Source organism: Phyllostomus hastatus, unplaced genomic scaffold (assembly GCF_019186645.2).
Source record: "Phyllostomus hastatus isolate PE091 unplaced genomic scaffold, TTU_PhHast_1.1 phas_scaffold_11, whole genome shotgun sequence".
Lineage (NCBI taxonomy): Eukaryota > Metazoa > Chordata > Mammalia > Chiroptera > Phyllostomidae > Phyllostomus > Phyllostomus hastatus.
Window position 1 is genome coordinate 3,777,040 of NW_025334005.1, and position 17,706 is coordinate 3,794,745.

The 17,706-nt window shown below is 58.0% G+C and overlaps 1 protein-coding gene across 4 annotated transcripts; it reads left to right on the forward strand.

Annotated features, from left to right (window-relative positions):
- Positions 1–6,318: 6,318 nt before the first annotated feature.
- Positions 6,319–12,815, forward strand: BATF2 (basic leucine zipper ATF-like transcription factor 2). Of its 4 annotated transcripts, none has more exons than XM_045855073.1 (3): positions 6,319–6,479; positions 7,872–7,976; positions 10,991–12,815. In XM_045855073.1, the coding sequence occupies exons 1-3, from the start codon at positions 6,441–6,443 to the stop codon at positions 11,672–11,674; spliced, it is 828 nt and encodes a 275-aa protein (XP_045711029.1). In that variant the 5' UTR covers positions 6,319–6,440; the 3' UTR covers positions 11,675–12,815. The 4 variants fall into 4 exon arrangements, with proteins under 4 accessions (XP_045711029.1, XP_045711030.1, XP_045711033.1 ...); XM_045855074.1 differs by having other exon boundaries at positions 10,994–12,815; XM_045855077.1 differs by lacking the exon at positions 6,319–6,479 and adding an exon at positions 7,555–7,720 and having other exon boundaries at positions 10,994–12,815.
- Positions 12,816–17,706: the final 4,891 nt, after the last annotated feature.

Here is a 17,706-nt window from a genome sequence, read left to right on the forward strand (position 1 = left end):
CCCACGGGGGCAGCATTCCCAATGTAGGTTCTGCCCTCCTTATTAGTAAACAAGGAACTGGAGGTTTGCACGTACAGCCTAGTCACTGGTACGGCAACTGCCCGCTGACCTCAGCCCTGCCCCGCTCTGCGCTGGTGGCCCCACTCCTTAAGGGTGGCTGTCGCCCGTCAGTGTGGACAGTGAGCAGGCCACCTCGGGACATCAGAGTGTCCAAGCACCCTCCTTACAGGTCTCAGCCCAGCTGCCTGATGTGGGTGGCAGAGGAGGCGTCCTTTCCAACGTCCAGATGACAGAGTGAGTTGTTACTCACACCCCCACCACGCACCCAAGGGCTCATGACATCCTTAGGCCTTTGCAGAACCTGAGGAGTGGGGAAGGAGTTTAGAAACCTGGGCTCTTCCAACACCTGCGTCCGCCTCCCCCGTGCCTGCGGCATCCTCCAGAGCCGGCCGTGCGGTGCTTGGTCTGGAGGGGCTCAGCTGGGGGACTGGCGGGGAGCAGTCACTGAGCCTTCTCCACGCGGCAACCTGAGCGCCAGGTACCCTGTTATCAACACCGACACACGAGCCAGAGCTCCACTCACCCAGACGGCTGCAGCAGCCCCTCAACCAGGTTCCCTGTGCCCCTTCCCCAAGGCTCAGGGACTTTTGTGACCGCTGCTCAGGCCTAGTCCCTGCTCTGCTCTAAGCGCTGCCCGCGGGGTGCCCCCTGTGTCCTGCAGAGTTAGAGCCCGAGATCTCCCATGGCTGGTGAGGCCCTGAGTGCCCGGCCCTCTTGGTTCTCCGCCCTCATCACCTGTTCTTCCCTGTCCCCTCCAACCCTAGGCCATACCTCCCTGCCATCTCTCCCTCTTCAGTGCTCTGCTCCAATTCCAATGTCTCAGAAAAGCATGCTGTTCAAATACCTCAGTGAGGCCCTGCCTGACCACCCTATTTAAATTTGAAATTGCTCAATCCCCCTCCCCCACACATTCCCCAAATCCTTTGTTTTTGTATTTCGCCATGACACCGAAGGCTTTCCACCAGCCCATCCCCACTGGAGGCAGCAAAGCAGGGATGGAACTCAACTCTCTCTGGGACCTGGACCCCCTGGGAAAACGTGGAAGCTGTGGTCACTGTGGCCACATCCCGCAAAGCTCTGGGAGGCTAGAGGACTGTTCGGTGCTTGCCTGTTTATTATTTCAGCTCCCCGCCCACTTCCAAAAGTCTGAGTCAGCTTCCCGGTAAGGTGCATGGTAAAGGTGTGTGCTGAACCCTCATGGCGAGGACCAGTACCCACCTGTGACCTGTTAGGAACGGGGCCGCACAGCAGGAGGTGAGCTCTGCCTCCTGCCCTCCCCCGCCCCCACCCCCACCCCGCTCCGTGGAAAACTTGTCTTCCGCGAAGCCGGCCTCTGGTGCCCTAAAGGCTGGGGACCGCTATGTTACGGGAATAGCAGAGAATCAGGAGCGCAAGGCTCTGGAGGAGGCAGAGGGCCCCGCAGGGCAGGGAGGCGGGAACGTGTGCCAACTCTGATGGAGGACTGGGCAGTGGTGACGTCGCAGAGCCCCGGCAGAGCCCTCCCCCCAGGTCCTGGGCAGCCTGGCTGTTTGCAGATTCCGCCTTCAAGGAGCACTCATACCACGCTGTGCTGAAGCGAGTCGGCCCTTTCTTCCCTGACTCCCTGGGGAGTCCCCTCAGTGTCACCGCGCCGCGTCCCTGCCCAGCACTCAGTTCACCTAGCACTGTCCTCCCACCGAGTCTTCGCTTTCCCACCCACAGGCCCCCGTGAAGCAGTGGGAGGAGGGGGTGCTGGCCTTGGCGTCCGAGACTCATGGGGCATTCGCTGGGTTTGTGCCACCTGGGGGTGTGCTCGGCCCAGGGACGTGCCTCTGAGCGGCAGCTGACTCATCATCTGGACCTGAGCCAAGGTGGTGGTGTCAGCGCGGCATCTGTTTCCTCTTCTCCCACCCCTGGCACTCCGATGCCCTCTGGGAGTTGCCCGTTCCTCGCCCACGGTCCCTCTGGTGAATGTGGGGCCGACCCTATTCCTCGGGCTCCAGGGTGGGCCTGGGACCCAGCCTTGCCTTTCTCACCATCTTCTGTCCACAGCGACTCATGTCAGGAATTAGCCACATGACTGCAGTCGGACCCAGGGGAGCCGGGCCTAGGACTCTGGTTAGAATGATGGGGAAAGTAGTAAAAGGCAGAAGGATGCACCCCCAGCCTGGGGCAGCTAAGCTGGTGTTTCTGGTACCCATCTTGCTCCCACGAGTGGTCCCTGCCTGAAAATGTAGCCAGCCCAGGGCAGAGCAGGTAGGGTGACACACTGACCCCTTCTGACATTGTTTGGGCATCATGATCCAGCCATGCCTGAAGCTGGAACACTCTAGACTTGTCAGGGACTTAAACTTGAGTTAGATCACTTATAAAATGAAGAATCCAGAGAACCCTAATTGCCCATTTCTTATGGAGACTTCTTTGTGAGCTTGAGACATTTTGAGCAATTTATATCACATATTAAGTGCTACTTCTTACACATGGGGTAGTCATTAACATCTTTTTTCAGTACGAAGCTATTTCATTAGAAAACAAATCTCATCCCTGTTCTTGCACTCCAGTATATTTTTTCTTTGAAATCAATGATAATAAAATACAAACCTATTGTTACGTGAACAAAAAAGCTCATCAGGTGTTTACGGGCTGCCTTTGTTAAAAGTTTAACCGATGTTTGCGTGACTCGCTCGCTGCGCACCAGGCAGTGTTCCAAGCCCTTTACCTACATTACCTCATCAAACCCTTGTATTATTGTCCCCATTTCACAGGTGAGGCGTAAAGAGGTTAAGTGACTTGCCCGAGGTCAAGTTGCAGGTCCAGGACGGGGCCCGCCCGCTTCTCTGATCTCCCCAGCAGGAAGCGTGCCCTCTGCCCCGCCGGTCCGTCTTTCCTGCGCGTGTCCCACACCCCGCTGGGCTGTAAACTCGTCCCAGCTGAGGCTGAGCTCCCTCGAGGCCCGTCCACAGTTGCAAGTGGGACTTCCATAGCCAGCCTCAGCTCCCCCACCACCACAGCCACCTGGCCCCCTTGTCTCCTGTCCATTGTCTGAAGCTCCTTCAAGATGCCCAGGAGACACCAGGCCTCCAATGAGGGGTGCATATGGTGGGGGCACCTAGAAAGAGGGTCTTCATCCCTGGGCCGCTGGAGACCCCAGAGTCTCTCCAACTCCAGGAAGTGTGGGAAGGAATTGGGACGGAGCATCAGTGCATCCTAACGTCTCCCAAACCAGCCATGTGACAGTCCCTTTCCTGTGCCTCAGGTTCCTCAAGGGTAAAATGAGGCTGGTTAGGGAGAGCGTCCCAGGAGCCCAGGGCAGGTCCTGTGGGAATGAGTAAGGCAGAAGTCTCTTTACTCAGCCAGGAAGCTTTTGGGGCCCCCAGGGGGCAAGCTGCCTGATGGACTTCTGCTCATGAATTCATTAACGGAGCACCCATCACGTGGAGGCGTGTTTGAGGCACAGGGGGCATGTCAGAGGGACAGAGAGAGGCAGTGTCCCCGTTGCCCAGGAGCTCGCTCTGCAGCTATGTTTCGGGAGGCCTTGACCCTTCACCCGCGGGGGCTGCAGGCTTGGAACCAGGCCCTTCCACACGCTTGGCTCAAAGAGGGAGCACCGAGGGCCTGGGGGAGAGAGGCATGTCCACCCTCTAGCTCTGCCCTCCACCACCGGATGACCTTGCCTCTCAGGTGTTTGTTTCCTCACCTTGTCGTTGGACTGCATGCCCCTGAAGCCTGCTCTACCAGCCCAGGCAGGGGTCCACCTCTGTGGGAAGGCTTCGCACAACCATTCGTGGTTAAACATTACCGCTCCCTGTCCATCCCTCCCTGCCACTCCTCAGGGATATCAAGCCATAAACACTGCCTTCTTCGGTTTTCCTCCAGGGCGGTGGCCTCCTGGGAGGGGCCGCAGGTACGCCCGCTGATTGTTGCCCACCTGAGGCGGGTTCTGGAGAGAGGGGGTCAGGGATCCGGGGCCTGGGGGCTGGGGGCTGGGGTGGGGACACTTGGGCCCTCCCCACCACCCCTCCCCAAGATGTTTTTTTCTTGGTTACATCACGCACGAGGCCCCCTAGGTCCTCCTGTGGACTGGTTTAATGAGCCCCTCAGGTGCTCGTCTCGGGCACGATGCCCAGCCTCCCCGGTTTCCAGGAAACAAAAGTCATTCAGAGAAATCAGGGCGGTCTCGCTGCACGCGGTGCCCCGCCTCGGCTTCTGCTCGCAGGACCCTCCCGAGCAAGAAGGGCCCGGCCCGCTGCCATGCCAGATCCCACCCACCCAGGAGTTTCCCGTTATGAGCCCGCATCCACTCGGCGCTCCCACAAATCCCAGGGACGGGAGTGAATTCCAGCTGAACCATACTTCACAATATGCAAAGAGCTTTCTTCTCATTGCCTTCTTTTCCATCATCCAAACAACTTTGTAAAATAGGAGTGATGTCTTTGTCAGGCCCAGCATACACATGAGAACACCTAGGTGCAAGGTGACAGGCCTGGTGAGCAGAGAGCCAGGTGTCAGAGCCAAGTCCTAACTGACTCTAAAACCAGACTGGTTTTATGTGGATTCTCGGAACTGTTAACTCTCAATGCACTGCTCGTACAGACATCACTAATCAACCCCAGCCTGGCAGACATTGCTAATCAATTGTGGTGCGCTTTTTTTTAGATCACTGGCAGCTGCGCACTCCTCAGCTCAGTACTCAGCACAGTACTTCAGGACACCATCACCAGAAGATCAGATCCATTTGCCATTTTTTTAAAAGAGTTTATTTATTTATCTCTGGAGAAGAGGGGAAGGGAGGGAGAAAGAGAGGGAGAGAAACATCAGTGTGTGGTTACCTCTCACATGCCCCCCACCGGGGACCCGGCCCACAACCCAGGCATATGCCCTGACCGGGAATCGAACCAGTGACCCTTTGCTTCCCAGTCTGGAGCTCAATCCACTGAGCCACATGAGCCAGAGCCCACTTGCCATTCTTTTGATCCCACACCATCAATCCCAAGCTCTCGGGATGCAGGCACAAGCCCCCGGTGTTCTAATCACCCGACCACAAGGATACACCACACGCGGTTCTGGGGCAGGAGCTCCTGGCTCCTCCGTCCCCTGCACAACAGATGTCCCTTCCAAGCGTGGTCTCTCTGAGACACAGCCCCCACGCAGGCGTGGCTGGGCTTCCAGGGTCTGCTAGGTCTTTAACAGAACGTTTTATTATGAAACATTTCAGGTGCACCCTAAAGTGCAGATAACACTGTCACGTAGGACTGTGTCTCCGCAGGTTACACATCCAAACACCGCAGACGTAACTAAAGTGCCCGGGTCCCCCTCAGTCCCTCCCTCTGAATTGCGTGTCCCCTTCCCACACGTATTTTATACGTTCATTACATGCTGGCACATCCGTGTTGTCAACCGTCACAGACATTATGTTGTTCAGGCGTTCCGGTCTCTGCCGTACGGCGGGGCGTTGGGACTTGCAGGCAGGGTGGTGGGCGCGGCTCCGATCTCCCTCCACCGCGTTCACTGTGACGTCTGCTGAGCCCTCGCTCTGCACCGGCCACGGTTCCAGGTGCCTTACCTGGCGGAACTCGTTTAATCTTCACGGCGGAGTGACCGTTCTCCCCACTTTACAGCTTTGGAAGTAGCGGCACGGAGAGGGGAGATGACGTCCCAGAGCCACATAGCTCGGGAGCTGTGCCTCTGACTGCTAGACGTCACTCCCTCTGCTGCCGCATGGTCTGTGGCATGAAAACACAGTCATTCATTCATCCGTTCCCCTGTTTAAGGGCCACTGATTGCTTTTGCCTCAACACTGGTCTCGGAGGGCTTGGGATGGTTGTGTCATCTCGCGTGGTTTCTGCATCAAGACTATGAGCGGGTATTTGTACCATTTCCCCAACACCCTTTACAGTTGCGGAGACTAGGGCTCAGAGAGGCTGAATCACCTTCTCAAAGCTGCACAGCTGCCGTGTGCCAGAGGTGGACTGTGACCCTGGGGCCCTCCGATTCTAGAGCCCAGAGGCTCTCCCGCACCCCTGTGTGCCTTCAGTGCCCCGTTGTCTCGTCTTGACTCTGTCCCTGGCAGCCTGCCCTGCCTCCCCGGGGAGACCCTCCCCACGCCCCGGCTTCGGTCTCCCCTCCTCTGGCCACCCTCCACTGTCCTCCTGTCCGAGAAGGGGCCCAACCGGAAAGCCAGTTCATATCAGGAAATTCCAGCCACGTGAGCCAGCCCGAGCCAGGGATTCTGAGCAGCCGGCGGCTTTAGAAGAAACTGAAACTTGGCTTGCTGGGGGCGGAGTGGTCACTGGGGATTTAAGGAGTCACCACTTCCTCGGGTTCCCAGAGTGCACTCAGAGGTCACAGCAGCTGAGGGACACCCCGAACCAGGTGTGAGCCTTTGCCCTACTGCCTGAGCCATGCACCTCTGCGGGGGCGAGGGGCTGCTGACAGGGACGGTGAGTACAAGAAACCCAGGAGAGGGGAGGGGGAGCGTATGCCCCGGGGGTCCCCCGTGCCTGGGTCGGGAGAATGTGGTCAGAGCTCCTCTCCTCGCCCCAGCGCTACAGAGGGCTGTGTGGCAGCGGGCTCCACACCCACTCCCTCGGGCTTCTGTTTCCCCAGGGATTGGAATGAGGGCTTTCCAGCTCCCATGCTGCAGATCCAGCCTCCCGTTTAGAACTTGGCCTCTGAACACTGCTCTCTCCTCACCCACCTGTTCTCCCTCACTGCCCTTAAGGTAGCCTCTCTCCCCTCCCCCTGGAGGCCCTGCCCGACTCCCAGGACCCTGAACCCAGCAGCCAGCCCCTCCTCTCGCTGTGGGTCTTTTCCCCAAGCTCCGGTCCCCTGCCTCCCCCGGCCCCGGCCCCGGCCCCGGCCCCGGCCCCTGGAACGCGCCTGCTGTGGCCATGAACCTAGGAGCACAGCATCCTCCGACAGGGACGCCAGGCTCTCTCCTGAGCTCCCTACACTCGGAACACACCTCCCAGGGGGGCCTGTGGGAGGGGAGGTTGGGCTGCAGGGCCTCGTCTGACCTTCCAAAACTCTGGGCATTTGGTTAAATATTTCGTGTAAGTATCGTGGACACCATAATCTGTCATCCGGGGCAGGGAACAGTCACAGCTGTCAACCTTTGTGTCCCTTCTTCCGTCAGGACAGACTTCATTCATTCATTCTAGGTTGCTGCCCCGCACCCCCACTAGAATGCGAGCACTTGAGGGGAGGGATTTTTGCCTGTTTTGTTTACTGCCGTGTTTCCCTAGCTCAGTGCCTGGCACACAGTAGGCGCTCAATAAATATTGAAGTAGGTAAATATCACCTTTGGGCTTGCCTTGCTCATTGGGGCGGACTCAGGTTCCGGTCCTGCCCTCACGGTGGAGCTCACAGCTGGAGGAATCAACCACGTCGGCTGTGGAAATGGTGGCGATAAGAGGGTGACCTTTATTACCTTTGGCCCGGCGCTGCCCCCGGGCTGCCTGCTTTATGGCCTGTGAGGAAGCCACTGGGTTCAGAGACATAAGTGACTTGCCCAGGGCGACCTAGCTGATAAAGAGAGTGGGCGCAAAGTCAAGTCTGCCTGGGTTCAAATCCCAGCCTCCCGGCTTCCTCGCCTGTCCTCCCGAAGCGTGAGATGCGCGAGGACGTGGACACCGAGGGAGGCTGGCATTCCCACGAGGTGTGGTGCCATGCCTGCCGTGGGGTAGGTGGACTCCAAGCGAGCCAGAGGGGGCTCCTGGGAGACAGGGGACCTTCAGGGACTTGACTCGGGAAGGGCGTGGCTTTCCAGAAGGCCAGGACGGAGGGCACAAGCCGCTGCCAGGACCTGAACCCTTGGCTTGTGCCCCTCGCAGGACCCTGAGGAGCACCAGAGGCAGTTGAAGAAGAAACAGAAGAACCGGGTGTCTGCCCAGCGCAGCCGGCAGAAGCACACGGACAAGGCAGACGCCCTGCACCAGGTGGGGGACTGCACCCTTCCCGACCCCCACCTGTGCACCCCTGGTCCATTGCCTCTTTTCCACCGGCCTGTGAGCAGACCCCGCTACCCTGCTGGGCGTTCCCGGCGCTGAATTTGGGGGGAGGGAAGGGCTGTGCCGCTGAGATTTGGAACTTGCTAGGTGTTGAGTGAAACTGTGCTCCAGAGACATGCTGGGTCGCAGGGGCAGAAGGCGTGTCCACAGCTGCTGCCCTCTGGGCGTCCCCAGTCTAGGGAGAGGAGACAGAAAGTGGAGGCAGCCTGGGGGGACCCAGCACAGCCACCAGCTGAGGCCCTCTTGAAAGGCAGATCCCTGGTCACTCCCCCGCCCCCAGGGCCCGCTCCGGAGGCCTGGAGCTGCCCTGTGATGGACCACGTGGCCTGTCGGAGTTGCGATGTAGGCGGCCAGGACCACACCGTGAGAAGCTCTGGTCCAGGCCTAAGGTGGGCTGGCTTTAGAGTCCCGGCTGAGGCGCAAGTCACTTCCTTCGCTGGGCTTCTGTCCCCATCCCCATCCAAAAACGGGGACCAGGATGCCTGCCCACGGGCAGGACCCCTGTGGAGACTAAAGGAGGCCAAGGAGCCCAGTGGGGCAGGAGAGGGCTGCGCCTGCTCTGGCCTCTTGACCTTGGATGGTAATTTGAACTTGGATGGTCACCTACTCTTGGAGGTTCCCTTCTTCCTCCATGCGGAGAGGAAGGGCAGCATTACTTCCTAATGGGGGTTATTGAGAGCTGCGCTCAGGACCTGGCCTACGCTCCCATCCTTCTGGTGATGCGTGAAACTCACGGCCCTCTGCATCCAGAGACCCTGCACTCGCTGCAGCACCAGCCCCCGCCTGCCCGCCCTGTCTCCTAACAGCCCACACCCTGTTCTCCCGTCCGACCAAATCTGGACAAGCACCTCCCGCCTCAGGGCCTCTGCCCTTGCTGCTCCCCGCTCCCCCCACCCCCCACCCTCGGACAGCAGTCCAGCCAGAGCCTCACTTCCCTCCAGTTGTTTGGTGTAAACGTCACCTCCTCAGAAGGGCCTCTCTGGGCCATCTGATCTCAAGAGATCTCTCTCCTTGTTATTCCGGGTTATGTTTCTTGTCAGTGCTGAGCCCCCGGGATGTGGTTCTTTGCTTGTCCCCCACGAGACTGTAAGCGACACGGGGCAGGAACTCCTCTGTTCCCTGCTGTTCTGCGTCCCCTGGACCAGTGCCGGACAGATGAAGGGACTCCGTCATTCCCTGTGGAGCATGCAGTCAGAACACGAGTGCTTCAGAAACACACAGGGCGGGGGCTGGGGCGGGGGTGCAGCAACAGGGAGTGGCATCGAGGTGATGCAGGGGTGAAGTCTGGGCGGGTCCAGAAGGAGGAATAGGAGTTTTCCCAGCGGGCGGAAGTCAGAAAAGGCACTGCAGGCCAATGGACGCGCGTGGGCGTGGCCCGGGGCGGGCGTGAGAACAGCGCCCTGCAGGATGGTGAGGGCGAGGACTGGCGCCGGGGTGGGGCTTCGGGCTTCCATTTATTCATTCCTTCCCGGAGGACCTGGCCTATGGAGCGTCTCCTGAGTGACAGGCACGCTTCTAAGCATCGGAGATACGGCTGTGAACACAGCAGACGGAAGCCCAGCCTTGGGCTCATATTTTTATGGGGGAGCCGGGCAGTCAAACTAATGGTCCGAGAGGCGTCTGGGATGTCAGGTGGTGATGGAGCCACGGGGAAGAATTAAAGCAGGGGAGAAGAAGGAGTGGGGTGGGGGCGGGGGTGATGGGAACCCCACAAGGGATGCCCCCCCACCCCAGTAGGTGACATCTGAGCAGCCTAAAGTTGGCAAGTGAATGAGTGCGTGAGTGAATGTGTCAATTTCTGGAGGTGACTGGAAGCCTTTGGAGAATTTAGGCGAAGGGTGATCTAATGCCATTTAAAAAATGTCATCCCGCACGCAGAGACCAGCCCGGGATGAGGCTGCTGGTGGCTTTGACTGCCTGTTAGGACTTTGAGTCCGTGGCCTAAGCCACATTTTTATGTAAAACACCCTCGCGGCTTCTTCTTTTGAAAAGAGTCCACCAGGGGTGGGGGTTGGAGGGAGCGGAGGGAGCGGAAGAAAGCAGTTCAGCCTCTTGAGCTGTGGAAATAGTGTCCTTGAATATTCTGCATTTTCCACCACTGTGGTCATCATGAATGGTGTTTACAAGTGCACGTGGGTTTTCGTCCCTGTGGGCTCTCAGAACCCAGCAGGACAGAGCACGGCACGGGCTGACTCGGGGACACCCAGCAAACTCATGGTGCTGGCCCTCTGGAGAGCCCGGCCCCGGCTGCCCCTCACGGTGCCTGGGTGCTGGGGGGCTCCCACGGGGCACCCAGCAGCCTGGAGGCATCCAGGGCGGCAGGATGTGCGGGTTGTGGTTGCCATGAGAAGTCTACAACGTCTGGATGAGCCCGGGGAGGGGGATGCTGAAAGAGTGTCCCGGCAGAGGAGACAGGAAATGTCGTGAGGAAGTAGAGTCCGGTTAAGGGACAGGAAGTGGGGGGGGGCAACAGGGGAAGTTGAGAGATACAGCTGGAAGTGTCAACTGGGGTCACCCCACCCAGGGAGTTGTGGGAACCTTTAAAATGTTTGGTTAATTTTAAACCCAGTTGCCCAATGGTTCCTCCGGGGCAAGAAAGCGGGGTAGGTTAGGGGCCGCCCCGGTTAGGAGGCTGACGGAGCTCCCGGCTGAGTGGCGGTCTGGCGCAGGCTGGTAGTAGAGACCCCTGGCTGGGGGGATTGAGGGTGGGGAGTGGGCACATCTCAGCCTCGGTAGGAGGTAGAATGGGGGAGACTTGGTGGTTGTGTTCGGGTGGCCAGAGGGTAGCCCAGGGCCCCCAGCTTGGACACCTGCATGCCGGTGGTATCTTTCCACAGAGTTGAGAACCCTGAGGGGTTGGTGAGGGGGGTGTGAATGGGGCTCATGCCGAGCCTCCAGTGCTGGCTGACACCCCCTCCCTGTCCCCCTGCTCCCCCCTCCAGCAGCACGAGTCCCTGGAGAAGCACAACCACGCTCTGCGGAAGGAGATCCAGGACCTGCAGTCTGAGCTGGCATGGTGGAGGCGGACTTGGCTGGTGCACGAGCGCCTGTGCCTCACGGACCGCGCCTCCTGCCTGGCTCCCCTGCCCCCCGGCTGCTGGGGCCAGGCCAAGCAGCCCCCGGGCCCCACGCCTCACAGACCACAAGACGGCCAGCAGCGACCCGGCCCCTTCCAGAGCCCGGCCTCCTCTCCCTCGGCTCCGCACAAACTCTCTCCAGAGCTGCAGCCTCACGGTTCCCCTGGCCTCCTCCTGTCCCCTCTGCCCTCGATGCCCCTTGGCCTTACTGCGATGACCGCACCTCCTGCCCAGCTGTCCCCCAGCCCTGTCCAACCTGCCTCGCCCTCCGGCTGCAGTCTATTGAGACCTTCCTCCAAGCTCAAAGCCCTCCTGCCGAGCTCCTCAGCCCCAGCTGCCCCTCAACAGCCCTTTGGGCTGGAGCACCTCACGCGGGAGGAGCTGGTGTCCTCACCCGACAGTCCCTTGGCTGCTCTGGGGCTGGCCTGTCCGCAGGACATGGACAAGCCTGCTTTCCCGGCAGCAGCTCAGCAAGGGCCGGGCATGGACCTCAGCCTGCACCCGCTCCTGGCCTTCCCGCTGCTCTCCTCCGCCCAGGTGCACTTCTAACTCAGCCCCCCGGGCTGGGCCAGCCCCTTCCTCGGGCTCAGGAGGCAGCCTTAGCACACGGTGTCTTCTCCTTTGCCGCCGGAGGCTGCCCTTCTCGGCTGGCCAGCTGGCCCAGCACTGCCCCCGGGAAGGGAGGCGACCCCTGGGCGCCCACCGTCCTGCCAGGCCCCGTCACCACCACCATCTCATGTCAACTCCACGGTCATTCTGCAACTCCGGATCATCACTCTGCTTTTTCAGAAACGGAGACAGAGGCTCAGAGAAGCCAAGTGACTTGTCCAAGGTCACACAGCCTTTCTTGGGACCTGAAACGCCACCATCTGCTCCTCCTGCTCCTGGTAGGATCCTGGCCCAGGTGGCTTAGAGACTGAAGTCCTAAAAACTGTGGGCCGCTGTGAAGAGGTTCAAGTGCCGAGACGGGGAGGAGCTCTCCCTCCACTTCGTGACTCCCCGGGGCGGCAGAGGCCTGCAGTCCCTGGAACTTTGCCCTAACCGCGGGGGGTCCAGAGTCCACGTTTGGGCGGGGAGGGGCTGGGCAGGAGCACGGAAGCCGACGCTTTCTTCCTCTACCAGAAACTGAGCCCATGGGTGGGAGTTGGGGAGGAGCCTAGAACAGTCTCCCCTGGGGTTTCTGCAGGTGAGTTGCCAACAGCCATCCCAACGCCTGGGGAGATGCTGCAAGGTCCGCTCTCCAGGCCATTCTCGAATAACCCCCGGCCTCCCCCTCCCTGCAAGGCCACTGGGGACGTGAGAGACAACACGCTGGAGGGAAGAACGAGGGTAGGCTCCCGTGCGAGGTTATGTTTAAGCAAGTGCTGGACCTGAACCTGGCGGTCGTGAGAGCTGGGTCTTCTTCTGCAGTACCGCCCTGTCCCTGTGCAGCCCCCAGACCCCTCTGACCGGTACCCTCCCGTTGTTCTTTGGTCAGGGCCCAGGCTGGAGCTCAGCCTCAGTGTCTGCCCCAAGGGGGGTCTCACTCAGAGTCAGGACAAGCACCGTGAGGGGCTTGAGATGAGAAGATCCCACTCTCCACCCGGGTGTTCGTACACGCTGTTAGTAGGCCCTGTGCTGGTGTCTGACACACTCCAGGGTGCTGAGCGTGAGTCTCGCACTCTGTTATGGTAAATAAAGTGTTTTCCGATTCCTTCTGCTCCGGCTAGTTGTTTGAAGCTCCGCTTATACTCCGTGCTGTTGAAAACAAAAGGTCTTTGAAAGAACAGGGAATAGTCTAGAATCTCAGAGGTGGGCAATCGCTCGTGGACCTCCTAATCTAACCCCCCTCCCATATTCTAGATGGGGAAACTGAGGCCCAGAGATGGGATGCACTTGCCCAGGGCCACCCAGCAGGAGTAGGTGTGACGCCCACAGGACTGTGGATGGCAGCGGGGCTGGGGTCACCGGAAGGTGCAGGGACAGCAGGCTGGCAGGAGCGAAGCCCAGATGTCTGTGGGAGGGCAGCTGGAACCCGGGGACAAGAGCTGATGTGATGCGCAGGGACCAGGACCCGATGGGCGGCGAGAACACTGTGGCCGGGCTTGTGTCTGCGGGCCTTAAACCCTGTCAGGCACTGCGCTGTGCTTTACTTGAGTTAACTCCGTGACCCCTCTAACAGCTCTGTGAGGTAGGTACGGTTATTATCCCCACTGTGCAGAAGGGGAAACTGAGGCCCGGGGGGTTAAGTAACAAGCTCGAGGTCACATAGCTAGGGATCGGTGTAGACCTGATGCAGCGTCAGGAGCACTTGGCCACAGGCGGTCCAGCCTCCTGCCTTCCCATCCTGCCTTGCAGCCACAGGCTGACAGACTTGACCCCAGACGGTAAAAGCCTTCCCTAAGTTCAAAACATGTGAGAGAGGGGAGTGACTAAATTACGTTGGCACTCTCCTCTGACAATGACGGAAGAGGCACTAAGAACAAAGAACGCTTTGAAGACTATTTAATGAGGTGAGAAATACTTGTAACGTATTAAGCATCAAAAATAGAACGTGCAACTGTCGCTATAGCTTGATTTTCTGCTTGTTTAAAAATATAAACCGCCTGGAAAGGGTGGGAGGAGATATTGTCAATTTTGAGGGATTCCCGTGAAGCCCCGGCTGCACACGCGGCCGTCACATCCTCCGCGTGGCCGCACGGATCCTGGGACTCTGCATGCACATCTGCCAGTGTCTGTGGCCACCTTGCAAATTGCTCAGCGGGGCGCCTCTGGCTCAGGGTCTCACCCGGGCTCCAGCCAAAGTACTGGCCCGGGGTGCAGCCTCTGGAAGGCTCACCGGGGGAGATCTGCTTCCAAACTCAGGCCGATGGCTGTCTGCAGGCCTCAGAAGGACCCCTGCCAAGTTCATTTACAAGGTCGTTGGCAGGGTTCTGTTCCTGGAGGGCTGTTGGACCGAGGACCTCAGGTTCTTGTGGACTGTCGGCTGGCGATCTTAGCGCCTTCCTGTGTGGGCCTCTCCACACATAGCTGCCGGTTCGCTCAGAGCAGGCAAGCCGGAGTGCAGGAAAAGGTGAGCGGTGCAGAGGCCACTCTGTCTGTAACCTAATTTCAGAAGCGACGTCTGTCACAGTGACCGTATTCTAGTGGCAGAGATAAGTCACTGGCTCCAGCTCGCATTCGAGGAGAGAGGGTTATACGAGGACACCAGAGCCAGGAGGGGACCGAGGGGACCCAGGGGACATCCACCTCACAGGGCTGCCAACCATCTCTGGTGAGAACCAGCACTTCCCTGGGTCCCTTCTTTCTCCTTTCATCACCAACACTAGCAGTGGGCTGGTTTTTGAGGGGGCTATTTTTTTAATCCTCATCCAAGGATATGTTGATTAATTTGAGACAGAAAGATGAACATCCGTGTGAGAGAGAAGCATCAATTGGTTGCCTCCCGTACATGCCCTGACCAAAGGTCAAACCCTCAGTCTAGGTACGTGCCCTGACTGGGAATTGAACCCGTAACCCTTTGGTTACAGGACAATGCTCCAACCTACTGACCCACTTGGCCAGGGCTGAGGGCGCACTTGCCAGAAAGAAATGATTTTGTCCCCTGTCCGGCAGAGGCAACACCCCCAACAGTGAACAGAGAGGATCTGGTGGGTTTAGGGCTGAACAACACCCCCCAACGGCCCCCCTAGAAACACACCGCCCCTCCTGGAAACCCCCTAGGGAAGCCTCAAATTAGGCTTGCGGCAAGGTAGACGCCCCCTCCCCAGAAAGACCTCTGAGTCACGCACAGACTGTCAGCGCTGAAACCGCCGGTATGTGCCGGCTGGAAGTCTTCTATGCTTTGAAAAGTAACCACTCACTGGAGGGCTAAAGTTGAAACTCAATTGAAACTTTTAGCCGTCCCCATCCCCCGCCACTGGTATTCACCTGTGTAGTGGGGTAAGCGATGGCTCCTTGAAAGGTATGTCTGCCCAGACCCTGTGAGTGTGACCTTATTTGAAAAAAAAAAATCTTTGCAAATGTAATTAAGTTAAAGATCCACAGCTGAGGTCATGCTGGACTCTCCAGGACAGCCCTGCATCCAATGGCCAGTCAAAGGAGGTCACTGATAGTAGGAGGAGAAGACGGAGGAGGGGGCCATGTGGAGACAGAGGCAGAGACTGGAGCTAGGCAGCCCCGCGCCTAGCAGCGTCTGGACCCAGCAGCAGCTGCAAGCAGCAAAGAAGACTTCGCCCTCTGGCCCCCAGAAGCATGGAAGCAGGGAGGACAGTGAGGGCGCTGCCACTGTCATCCAGGTGAGCGATGGTGCTGGCCACGCCCAGGGGGGTAGCGAGGAGGCGGGAAGAAGAGGTCAGATTCGACAGATCAAGCTGACGGGATATGCTCGTGGGTTGGCTGAGGGGACGGGGAGGGAGGAAGTGTGAGGCTGGGGTCTGGGGCCCAAGTGGGGGGCGGTTGGTAGGGCCAAGGACGGAGAAAAACTGGGAGAGGGGCAGTTCGGAGTGTGTGTGTGTGTAGGGGGGGAGGGTCAGGAGCACTGTTTCGGCCATGCTGAATTTGACATGCGTATTTGTCATCCAACTGGATCGCAAAGAGTTTGGAGATCAGGGGAACGGTCAAGACGGCATGTGCATTTGGAAGCCGGCAGTGTAAATACGCGGATGGAGCATGGCGATGGGGCGAGAGGGCCTACGAGGGCCCTTGCAGCTGTGTCCCCACGGGGGCCCCTTCTCCTTGGGCCCCCAGAGCTCGCTCGGCCGGGCTCTCCTTCCAGCATCACTCCTGCGCGCCCGGAAACTGGCCCCATCCTTCCTCCTCAAATGCTGCTTCCTCCAGGAAGCCTCCTGGGATCTGCCAAGATAAAAATGACCCCTTTTCCCTCAGGCTCCTCATCACACCCCTGTGCCTTTCCCCAACATCCAACGCTTTCCCTTTTGTGTGGCTGAGCCTACCTACCTTATGCCCCACAGGGGCAGCCGCCAGTCCGGCACATCACGGGTGTGTTTAAACCGCCTGCACATCGGGAGGCAGAAGGCACGGTGGTTAGACACCTTGAGCTCCAGTGCCAGGCGGGAACGGGTTCGTGTCCCAGCTCTTCCGCTGCCTGACTGAACTCTCTAGCCTCAGTTTCCTCACCTGAAAAGTGAGAACTGAAAAATATACCCACCCACAATCCACCCTACATATATGTGTTTACGTATCCACAAATACGTGTGTCTATGATCTATATCATAGAAATCCATGAAAAGAATGTTTATATCAGCAATATTCCTACTTCAGGAAACGGAAAACAGCCCAAACGCCCTATCAGTAGTGAAATGAATCAATTGTGGGACACTTCACACGAGGTACTGCCACATGGCGACGAGGGTGATCACACTGCAGCCATTGGGAACAATGTGAATGAACTTCACGAGCCTAATGTCGGGCTATAGAAACCAGACACAAAAGAGGAGACAATGTATATGCTCCATTTCTATGAAATCTAAACATAGAAGGAAACCCAGTCTATGCTGTGGAAAGTCAAGGTTGTGGTTCCAGGTGGAGGCCGGCGCCTGGGAGGGGACCCGAGGGGCCCTCGGAGGTGCTGACAGTGTTCTGCTTGCTGATCTTTGTGGTGCTTCCACGAACATACTCACCACCTGCCAGTCACTGAACTGTGTGTCTATGCTCCGTGCTCTCACATTGTGTCTGATACACTTTAATGTGGTGAGCAGAGGGTGAGTGTAAGGAGCACATCACACGCAGTGAGCGCCTCAGTAAGTGTTAGCTGTTGGGGAGGAATGAGTGACGACCCACACTGGCCAGGTTGGTCAGAGCATCATCCTGCGAGCCAGGGTTGTGGGTTCAATCTCCCGTCAGGGCACGCACAAGAATTAACCAATGAATGCATAGGTAAGTGAAACAAAAATATGTTTCTCCCTTCCTTTCTTTCTCTAAAATTAATACATATTTTTAAAGAGCTTTACATTTAAAAATATATATATATTTAAAGATTTTTATTTATTTATTTTTAGAGAAGGAAGGGAGGGAGAAAGAGAGAGAGAGAGAAACATCAATGTGAGGTTGCTGGGGGTCATGGCCTGCAACCCAGGCATGTACCCTGACTGGGAATCGAACCTGTGACACTTTGGTTCGCAGCCTGCGCTCAGTCCACTGAGCTATGCCAGCCAGGGCTTATATATTTTTATTTTAAAGAGCTGTTACACCACTCTGGTTGGTGTGGTTCAGTGGGTTGAGTGCCAGCCTGCCAAAGAGTCACCAGTTCGATTCCCAGTCAGGGCACACGCCTGGGTTGTGGGCCAGTTCCCCAGTAGGGGGCGCACGAGAGGCAGCCACACATTGATGTTTCTCTCCCTCTCTTTCTCCTGCCCTTCCCCTCTCTAAAAAATAAATAAATAAAATCTTTTTTAAAAATTAAAAAAAAAAGGAAGAAAGCACACCTATGCCTTGCCCCCAAGTGAAACTCATTCGTAATCAGAACCATGGACAGATCAGAGCCTGCCCTGGAGGAAGGCTGGAGGGAAAGGAAGAGATCAGAGGTCTGGGGTCTGATTCAGGGGAGGAGACTCGGAGAGACTGAGACCTTTCCCCTGAGT